This window comes from Galendromus occidentalis, unplaced genomic scaffold, assembly GCF_000255335.2.
Source record: "Galendromus occidentalis unplaced genomic scaffold, Mocc_1.1 scf7180000077436, whole genome shotgun sequence".
Lineage (NCBI taxonomy): Eukaryota > Metazoa > Arthropoda > Arachnida > Mesostigmata > Phytoseiidae > Galendromus > Galendromus occidentalis.
The window spans coordinates 360,289-371,067 of NW_003805424.1; the positions used below are offsets into that span (position 1 = coordinate 360,289).

General features: G+C 52.5%; 1 protein-coding gene across 1 annotated transcript; it reads left to right on the forward strand.

Moving 5' to 3' along the window:
* The first annotated feature begins 384 nt into the window (after positions 1-384).
* On the forward strand, positions 385-5,086 carry LOC108863657 (methyltransferase-like protein 23). The gene is made up of 8 exons (XM_029111371.1): positions 385-443; positions 2,676-2,815; positions 2,944-3,029; positions 3,141-3,254; positions 3,360-3,518; positions 3,607-3,794; positions 3,954-4,148; positions 4,968-5,086. The coding sequence occupies exons 1-8, from the start codon at positions 385-387 to the stop codon at positions 4,975-4,977; spliced, it is 951 nt and encodes a 316-aa protein (XP_028967204.1). The 3' UTR covers positions 4,978-5,086.
* The last annotated feature ends 5,693 nt before the right edge of the window (positions 5,087-10,779 follow it).

The window sequence follows — 10,779 nt, forward strand, 5'->3', positions numbered from 1 at the left end:
CGCGGGACCCGGATCCTAGCGGCAGAGGAGAGAACAAAATAGGCGAGGGAGGGTCTGGCTGGCAGCGTGCAGCACGCCGAGTAGGAGTCTCTCGGCAATCGTGAGCCGAGCAGCGAGGCATTGGATGGAGGCCGCGGCGATGGTATCACCATCTACATCGGAGCTAGCATCGGGAGCTACAGTCCTGGTGGTGGTGAACAGCGGCGGGTTGCAGGCGGCTCCGTCTCCGTCGGAGAAAGAGTAAAATTAGCGGGAAGGAGGAGAAGTCGGCGGCGCGGCGGCGGTGGTCCTTGTGGAGGAGGCTGAGAGCTGGCTGGCAGCAGTGGCTAACTGGCTGGCTGAAAAGAGGAGAGAAGAGCCCATCGTCGAGAGTCGAGAGACAAGATGGCGGCCAGCGCTATGTGCAGTTTCGTCACTGTCGTCGTAGAGCTGGTCGAGGTGTTGTAATTAATTCGGCGACGATGTCGTTGGTTGCGGTCGCTGAGGAAGACGTGATATGTAATTGCTGCTGCTGCCGCGGCTGCACAGCGTACCGAGCTGGCTAGCGCGGCGCAAACGACAACGCTCGGCGGCGGAACCCGTGCTGCAGCAGCACCAGCAGAGATCGCTGATCGCGCTGCTGTTCGACGTCGTCGTCGTCGTCGTGCCGCTGCTGCTGCCGCCAATCATCATCACCGTCGTCGTCGACGTCGTGCGGAACACGGTGGTGGGATAAGTTTCAGCGTTCTCGGTGGAGGAGAAGGCGCCAGTGGTTGTGCCAGAGTTGGTTGCGACGACGTTCAAAGTGCGGATCTGTGTTGTTGTCGTCGGCAGCGGCTTCTCCGATGCAAAGCTAGGAATCTCGTCGTCGTTGGCAGTGTACGAGTCTGTGGTTCCAGTAGTAGACTCATCTATCCTCGTACCGCTGCTGCTGCTGCCGCAACGGGAGCTGCTGCTCGTCGGAGTGGTCACCATTTCCGTGCTCGTGCTCCAGGAACGAAACGCACGCGGAGGATTCAAAAACCATGGCGGTGGCTGTCAGGTGATAACGGATCGGACGACAGCCCCATTGCTGCATGGCCCACGAGCTCATAATGAGATGGAGATGGAAGCCATTCTCCAAGGGACAGTGGACACCTGACGGAGTCCACTGAGCGGCGGATGGCGGGGGGCGCGAGCAAGGACTTCGACCCACCAGGTGCGCATTTTTTTCTTGGCACGACAATTAGTGGATGTCACGCTTATCATTGCGAGTATCGGCTCGGAAGATACGCCTGGGGTGAGTGGCGGAGCCGGCGATTACGTCGACGAGTTCTCCGACGAGCTTGCGTCGAAGCAACCCTCTCAACGACGTATGGTCCGCGCGGATCCGTGCTGCGACTCCACATGCTCGATGCATTCGAAAATCCTACGAGTGATATTCCCGCATCGTTTATGAATCGGCTTCAATGAGAGAAGGGAAGGCTCCGAGGCGCGGGTACAACGCGACGAAGAAGAGTAGTTTTGCCAGGAAACCGGGAATGAACCTTCTTGGAAGGAGGGCTTCGAACTCACGAGCAGACGAGAATGAGCCCCACTCTAGGAGATGATTCGGAATATGCTATTTCCCGAAAAGTTGTTATGCTCTCTTCCATTCGAAACAAGGGATTTCCCAAGTCTGCTTCCCTCCGCTTTCTCAGCTGCTTGCCTCCCCTGTTAGTCGCATAGGCTCCTTGTGCTCCTGCGAGCGATGGGGGTTGCAGCTCATTATTTTCGCTCGGCTTGACCCCGCGCTGGCGCACTCGGATCCCTGTCGAGGGGAGCTCGCAGTTCCCGGAAAAGCTAGACCATCGAAAGTCGTGGACTGGCTCATTTTGAGGTGTGGCTCTGGCGGCAGATTGGTCCGACCATTCTCTCATTCCACGAGTGAGACGTCAAAATGAGATTGATTCGCTCTGTGAACTGAAGCTCGGCCCAATCCATGGGGTAGAATTTTTCCCATGAGACGGGTGACTCCGCATGCCTGACTGACTAAGGCCTGTGTTCCCCTCAGCCCGTGTAGTCACGAGTCGCTGCAATAGTAAATAGAGTGATTCTCCTCGACGCCTCATTTTCGGCTCTTGACAACTCGGACTCCGTCTTGGAGAAGAGAGTCTTTTCACGAGTCGCCGCTCGGTAGCGGAGAGGGTCAATGAGGTCCTCGGGGATACGGCGTGGCGGTTGGCTCGCTGCAAGAATATCGCGCTGGCCGGCAAGGGGTCTTGCAGCGCCAGAACGATCGAGCAAGTGTCTTGTCAGCTGGACGAGGCGTCTGAAAGGCGGAACATCGTGGTGATGGTTTTCGACGAAGAGCGTCGCACGTCGGCGAAGCAAACCCTGAACTAATAGCTCTCATTGAGGAAGACCGCGACGCTCCCATCGACATCAGCTGAACTTGGAACTAATGGGCGCACTTCACTCGGCTTTCCGCAGGGCTCGCAGGTACTCCGGTGGGCGGTCGTGACCGGAAGCGGAGCTCCAAATCACGTGTAGTATCCGAGGAGCGCGAAACTCAATGTCCTCCCGGCGTAGAAAGACAACCAACGTCCGATCAGCATCATAGAAGGTAGCGGGACTTCCTCGTCGTGATGTGTGTAAATACATATATATTCATGTTACGGAGAACTGTGCTGAACGAGACTGTCTTACGCCAAATTATTCTCGTCCTCATCAAACAGTCGAAGCCATCGAAGTCATCGAAGTCGTGAAAGAGACAGAGCGGCTCACGGCGACCGGTCCGATAGAGAGCACTGGGTTGATAAACAAGACAACCAGAATACGGCAGTCACACAGAGCTCACAACGTCGACATTCGAAAGGTACGTCGCGAAATCGTCGCGATAGCCCGGCCCTCGTAGACTCGAATTATTCCTGTCCTGTTTCTCCTCCTGCGGGGCTTCTTCTGGAAGCTGAGCTCTCACCGAAAGCGACTTCTCCTCCACTCTAGGTGGCGTTCCACCCGACGTCGTAAATTCTGTGGTTCCGATAGACAAGAATCGAAAGTCGAGACAGTTCGTGTTCGAATCATCCAAGGTATATAGGAGCATTATGCTTTCAATGACTCGAATCTGTGATCGTCTTCAACGGTCTTATCAGGCTATCGGAAGATGTGCGGTAGTCGTATGTCTCGCTTGCCCCTTGCAGGAATGCGTGTGTGTCAACATCATCGAACTGGCGGACGCCAATTATGGTCTGTACGTTTGGCCTTGCGCACCAGTACTTGCTCAGTACATCTGGTTTTATCGTGATCACGTGAAGGTGAGTGCGGGGTCCCTCTTAACATGGGTGCGCTGTCTCGCGGCGGGTCGCCTCCGTAAATACTGGGGTAATCTCACCGAAGTGACGGCTCTCCTTCTCATCCAGGGCAAACGTGTCATAGAGCTGGGATGCGGTACCGGTCTTCCCGGTATCCTCGCTGCCCTTTTGGGTGCCCGCGTCACGCTCTCCGATTCGGCCAACCTGCCCATTTGCCTTAAACACTGCCAGAGGAACGTAGAAGCCAATGGCTTATCTACCACGGAGGTAGGAGCTAACCTCGGATTGACGTCGGCGAGCCATGTTCCCTTCGAGTCGGACTGTCCCTCGTTAATCAAGCATTGTCCACTTCCAGGTTCCCGTCCTGGGTGTGACGTGGGGCGCCTTTACGCCATCACTGTTTGAACTCGGTCCTCTAGATCTCATCCTCGGAAGTGATATACTGTACGAACCGAAAGATTTCGAAAATGTCATCGTCACTGCAAGTTACCTGCTACATCAGAATCAACACGCTCGCTTCTGGGCGACCTACCAGCTAAGGAAGTGAGTTGTTTTCGAGCTTTTTTATTTTTCTTCGAAGAGTCGTAGCTACTCCTGTCCGGAAGGCTTTTCCCGGGGCGACTCTAGCTCTGTACTCGAACCTATCGATACACTAATTCGATTCGAACCCTCCATGATCTTAATCGATTCGATATTCGACAGTGCGGAATACAACCTGGAGAAATTGTTGAAAAAATGGAACTTAGTATGCATGCGAGTCCCTCTGGATCACTTCGACGCTGATACTCCTTCGATCGGGGGCTCAAACTTACCAGGAGTACACCAAATCGAAATGTTGGTGATGACCGTTGACCCAACCCAGGAAGAGCCCAAACCACCGAAAAAAGACACCATCAGGTTCGTACACCCTATCGGTTTCGGCTCTGTTTCAAGTGCTGCATCTTCCCGAGTTCCCCCATCGGAAACTCTCGATTGCCCCTTTGAGATTTTCTTTGGGAGAGCTCATGTGATCTGATATAGAATGTAGTTTCATTTTCAAAAATGATGCGCCTATGGATCGGAGCCTCAAGCTCGGCGACGGTCAGTCCATAAGCGAATCGAATAATTTTGAAACGGACTACGCTACACCGCCGACTACGGTGTAGCGTAAATGGTTTGACTTCGAAGACATCTGACTGACATGTTGCTTGCAATCCTCCATGTCGATACATCCGTCTCTTCATTGCTAGATCTTTTTTGATTTTGCGCGTGACGTCCTCGACTCACGACACGTGAATGATTTCTGTTTCCTCATGCGTTTAGTTGTTTCGATCCCCAAATCCTCACCCGGGTCCACGGGATCGATTTTCATTCATTCCCTCCTGCCCTGAATCGAATGCGGGTCATCTCGTTTTGGGTCGAGGATATCGGTCAGTGATGAAGAGCGTTCCCAATCTTGCATTACCCGTCGCTCAGCCAATTGTGTCTCTGAGAGACCTGTGTGAGCGACGCGGTCGGTGTGCAGGGTGGCTCGTCCTTGTTCATGCATACACATGGGCGGGCTACGTTGGCCAACCCCCTAAATTCATCGTTGCCACTGAGCGTCCAAGCAAGCAAACCTGCCTGTCGATGTTGCTCGTGTTCTGATGAGATGTGCTTTCCGCCCTTCGTTCGCTTCGATGTCTGTTGTTGTGCCTTGCCAAGAGCAGGGAGTGAACGGAGAGGCCAATGTTTCAGGTGGTCTTGATGAATACCTTGGACGAAGAGGATCGTCGTCGTCGTACCTGGAGCGTAATCCTATCAACGTACGTGAGGATGAGCGATCGCTCATACGAATGCGCAGATCTGATGCCGACGAGCGAGCGAGCGTATGGATGGATGGAGTGCCATAAAACAAATGAATGCCTAGCCCTCGGACATATGAGAAGGGAGGCGCAGGGCCGAGAGGATAATGATCGATCTGCTGATCGACAGGAGGACGGTCGGTCAGCCAGACAGACCGGCGCACGAATGGATGGACGGCGGAGCAAGCTCTCGCTCGGTCCGGAATCTCGCTGTGATTCTTCGTAACCAATTCGCAAACAAGGACTCCGGTTCATGACGTTCTGATGAGTAAATTGATTAAGCTTGCCTACAAAGATATCTGGTTCCGCATGATGATATCGATGATTGGTGATGTTGCGCAGGATGGCTCGGATTCCGATCGACGCGTCTATGATACTGATAGTGCAGAATAAGAAGCGCGTAAAAGTAATGTGTACATAGGGGAGATCGTGAGGGAGCGTAGCGTCGTTTTTTCCGAAATCTTTTAGTCTGCGAGCTGGTCTTAGAGACGGTCGCGGCGATGCAGGGTGGTCGGCGAGTGGGCGAACCAAGTGGGCAGGGTCGGAGTGGATCCGACACGACAGGTCGTCCTCGACGGCGTCCTTGCCCAAGTCGCTGTCGTTAGTGCCGTCAAGCTTGTCGACGTCCTCCACCCTCGACTCCCTGCTCTGGGAGCTGTGCCACGCCCCCTCGCCGAGCTGTAAATACAGAATCGAATCATGTCGAGTGAGCCGGCACCAGGAGAGCGAGCGAGGAAGAAAGCAAGCAAGCGTCAAGAGAAAGTCGGTATCGAAACCAACAAAAAAAATCAATGCGGCAGCTAGCACTTATTCACTCGAACTACAACCACCCGTCATGCTCCACACATTAACGATAGTACAAGTGTGTTGCGTTTGGGGACTTGGAATGATTCCGCCAGACATGGGGATCCCAAGCTTCACCGAGCTCCAACGGATTCAGCGGGGCTTATCAACGACGACGTGGTCCGCCACTATCTCTGCTCACATCGTCAGCAGGAGATGTGCCGTCTGTCGATTGTATTCATCGCGTTTCTCGAACGCAGTGTTTCTCGAGTATTTTCGATAAAGCCACCGCTGGGCTCTTGCAGAACATCCCCGACGAGAACCCATCAAGAACCAGTGAAATCGACTTTTATGGAATGGATGTTGACGTGAGTAGCATAGCAAGTGATTGATCCAGTGCTGCTGGGTCGGTGGTGGATGCATGAGTGCGTGGGTGCCCTAGCGAGCGTGATTTCGAATTTCGTTTCTCAAGGACACAAATATGTCTGAGCGCATTAAGCTCCGATTATTATGGGCTCAAAATGCAGGTCGAGTCCGCCATTTCGAGACGTATCCTAGCGGCAGGAGGAATTATAAGGAACGAACAAGCGAGCTCACGGCGAAGTGCAGATTTGAAAGTTTTTCAGTAAGTTTTGTTCTTGCGATTGCGGCGGATTAGCCTTTCGATCGAGGGATAAATTCCCGGAGGTCTTGCGTGCTCTCCCTCTCTGAAAGAAGGGCCGCCAAGCTCGAACGGAATCCTCCCGACGACGCCGACCGGGTTCCTGACCCGATATTCTCTGTCGTCGCCATATTTTGTGATCGGGAATAATGTCAATCGCAATGGCTACGAGTGTTCTTTCCTATCGAGAATGACGATTCTCGGCTTGTTCCTCTGTGCATCTGAGCTCTATAATCCCTGTCGGATTCGAGAGAAAGACCCCTCCTCTCTGATCCCATACGATCGACCTCTGATTGCTCGTGATCGGAGGTCGATGGAAATGTCAGGAATCACGGTTGAGCGACAAAATGACGACGTTTCCGCCGCGTCGTATATCTCGGTTGTGACCTCAGTTGCGTCATTCTGCATCTTCGCTCAGCGGTACGGATCGTAGACGCTGATCGCGAGTCGGTTCAATTTGAGAATATATGTAGAAAGCTGGGGGATCCTATCGCTATCGCGACGTGATCGCTGTCGGCCGAGGCGTTCTTCGATCCTCGACCAAGAAAAGGAGGATTTCTGCGGTTGCCCACAAATCCAAGCTCGCTGTTGTTGGCGCGGCATGCTCGACCGTGATCGTCGGCTCGTGAGATCGATTCTAGGCAGCGAGTCGTCGAATTGATCAGCGACGGAGTCATGCCCCGGCGATCAGTCGTGGGGCTGCCGGAGTTTTTTTCGGGAGTCCAAGCAGGGTTCTGCCTCTTCCTCCTAATTCTCTTACTCGCCACCAGCTTGGGTGGGGAGCCTAGAAACCTTCTTCAATCACGACAATGTTACTGAGCTCTTGGTACGAATGATTATTATCCGAGGGAACGGAATCGAGCTTCACAAGGCCGAGGAAGATGACACCAAAGCTACCTATCGAGAGCTGCTCGCCCGACTTCTATCTCGAGATTCTCCGGAGATGCAGTAAGGCGGAGCGATCATACAAGCGATCTCTTCATTATTGCCTTCGATATGATTCATTCACATACACACACGCCTAGTCCGATTGGCTCGTCGAAAACAAAGCAAACATTTTTTGATGAGTGCTCCTGTTTGTAAACTGACTAATAGCCATTCTTTAAGCCAAGGTACAAAGCCATAGCGCGACATTCCCAAACTCTGTGGATCACGAGCGCATTCCTATGCGCTCGCACCGCGAATCATCGATTGGAAGGCTCACTCGAGATTCACATACACACACATTTGCGCATCGCCATCGTGCGTGAAATCCACAGAGGAAGGGATCTTGTTGAGCGATGGCCGGCCCCGCTCGACGTCAGCTCTCGTCGCTAGCTCTGAGCGGTGGAAAAAGAGTCTCAAACTCTCAAAGTCAATAGATAGTACCCAGCAAACGTTTCCAGGTGGATGTTGGACGAAATAACGGTCGGCAGAGAGCGTTGTCGCTGACTCTGGAAACGGTATGCGCGTCGACATGTTCATAGAGTACATACATAGCTCATTATCACCGAGTGAATTTCAAATGAAAACTCATGGTCTTCAAAGTCCACTTATGACTTTCGCTTTTTCCGCTCTATGCTCTCTCAGTAATTTATGCTCGATCGAAGTCGTTGAAAACCGCATTTTCACCTCCTCCCAATGGACAACGGTTACCCAGAAGTCATTTCGAGTGGTTGTTTACGCGTTCCTTCTCCTCACGAATGCCCACCACGGCTTGAACAGCCCTTTATCAGCGACAGCACCACCGAAGATTGACAAACATAAGATCGGGGACAACTGCTCGATGGCGGCTCCCATTCCGAACAACGTCGACGCGTAGCCCCCGTACTCTCGCGGGTCTTTGGCGTTGAGCTTCGATCCGTCGATAGGAAAAACAAGTCAACAGTAATGCCTTCTTAGATAAAACATGAGTACGGTAGATTTCTGCGATGTTGAAAAAGATTTATCCGAGGCGGACAAGAGCGTCGCGTGAAAAAGCTTTTAGTCGGTCGAGCCAAACCCTGACAGTATGCCTAGTCTCATCCAGTCACCAGCGATGAATCCTACAGTTCCACTGAATAGCTAAGCGACGACGATGACCGTGACGATGGTTTCCCCCTATAGGAAACATCGCGAGAAGCAGGTGTGATCACTGCACGACAGAATGCGGTGAATGAAATGCTTTGCAGATTAACCTGCGACGATTTTTGACGCATTTATCGATCGGGGAACTTTGGGACTGACAATCTATGTATATCGCTGAATCTAGTCAGTTCTCTCTACACCGTGTTCTGATCGCTCTAAACTACCAGAGCTTTTGCACTCCGAACAGCGCGGAAAGGAAGCATCAGGCTGACTCCCTACACTTCCACCCAGTTTATATATAAGCCATTCAAACGTCTAGTCAAAAAGCAAGCGGGTTGGCCGAAGGGACGGTACGGAGTCGAGAGAAGTTTCGATTTGTCATTTCGATCATCGATATTCCAGAGGGGCATCGAACGATGTACTGAACATCGGGCTGCCGGCTTGGGCGCTTATTGTTTGTCGTCAAGCCTCGAGTCGATGAGGATTACGGCTCGAATTGTCTGCGGGGGCTGAGCACCGCTTTCGACCGCACATTTGGGCGTCCATCGTCGCAGCTATGATGCAAATGAAAACCTCGCGCAGCGCCGGGCGAATTATTCATGCCCTTCCCCTCACCTGGCCTTATTTCCGATGAAGAGGGATGTCTGGCGAATGAGCCCAGCCGGGAGTACTTTCCGATCTGAGGCCCTCGATAAGGGAACGAAGTACAAAGTTGAGGTGACAGAACGTCGGCGCCTCCGACGTCGGAGCTGCTGCCCGTCACGGAGCAAGTGGAGGGGAACCTTAGAAAGCTTCCCCACCAAGGAATGACCGCTGCAATCGAATAGCCCCTGATTGCCATTAGGCGACCAATCCTCCGTATCAGATCCTCCCGACCCCGTATTCTGATGGGACGGAAGTCGCAGGGACGTCGCCAGCCGATCAAAGTAAGGAACAATGAACTCAACATTCAACTGCGCGCTTCTTCCTGAGGCGTTTGCTCCGTATTTCACCTCGGAGACTCGGGGACTTCACTCGTCGTATACAGTATAATTTTGGACCCTGTCTACCCTGAGATCAGGGTTCCACCTTTCACCGCAGCCTACATCCTGAACCCTGATCTCGACCAATGACGAGCAATTCGGAAGAGAGCAAGGATTTTCCCGGTCTTCTAGAAGCCATAGCCTGAAATGCAGAATCGGAATTCCGGTAGCCGTAGAGGAGTTGTGTTTGACATCAGTGAACCAAACATTCCTCAGGGTTTGCTTCAGACTAATCATGCTGAGATCAGAAGCGATGGCAATGCGACAGCATCCATGATCACCACACTTCGGAAGAGTTTGTGTACGTTATTCCGTGATCTATACAGTTGACGCGGGAATCTTCACTTGGTTCTGTGATTTTATCGATAAAAATGAACAGATAGATATCCGTCCTGTTCTCTCCCATTGTTTCGGTTGTTCTAGAGATGATGTGGAAGTCTGCAACATCAGATCTCTCAAGGGAGCGCTTCGGTACTTATCGTCTGATTTTCGATCATTTGAGAAACGAGTTCCATCTCGTTATCTACTCATTCGGATCTCCCGGCAAATCCTTTTTTTCTATAAGTGAATAACCAAGGAATCACGACGCCGACGTGCTCGACCGTAGGGGATATCGTGCCAGCCAAGCGAACGAATTTCCTCGACGAGCCATGTGGCGCCTTCTTATCTACCACATTCGAGTGTCATCTTGACTCGGTCCGCTGAGCGATTTCCTCTCCATTGTGCGCCAAGTGCAGAGAGGCGAAGTTCTCCGGGACATCTCGCTGTCGCGAATCGCGTAAGGGGACTGTCGCTGCAGAAACGGGCACGTGGAGCTCCTTGCCACGAGCTCATTCGTTGAGCTCTACCTTCGGATGAAGAAACTTCATGAATAAATGCGGGGGTTTGCACCGGCCTGCTGGCGACCTTCAGCTCCGTGTAGAAGCTCTGAAGATATGAGTCGATTCTCTATTCCTTCTAGATATTCCAACTCTGAAAGGGCATGCAGTCGGCTGGACGGGGATGTAGAGACCGTAGCAGAATTCCGCCCAAAAAACAACCCGCTCATCGATGAGATCAACAAAAAAAATCTCCTTCGGTATTCACTCTGGGAACGAGTGATAGTAAGAATATCAGCGAAAATCTCCTCAGACATTTGGCTGGAGCGGCCTTGAGCGCTGCTTGCCTGCGTCAAGCGATCGATCGCTCGCAGC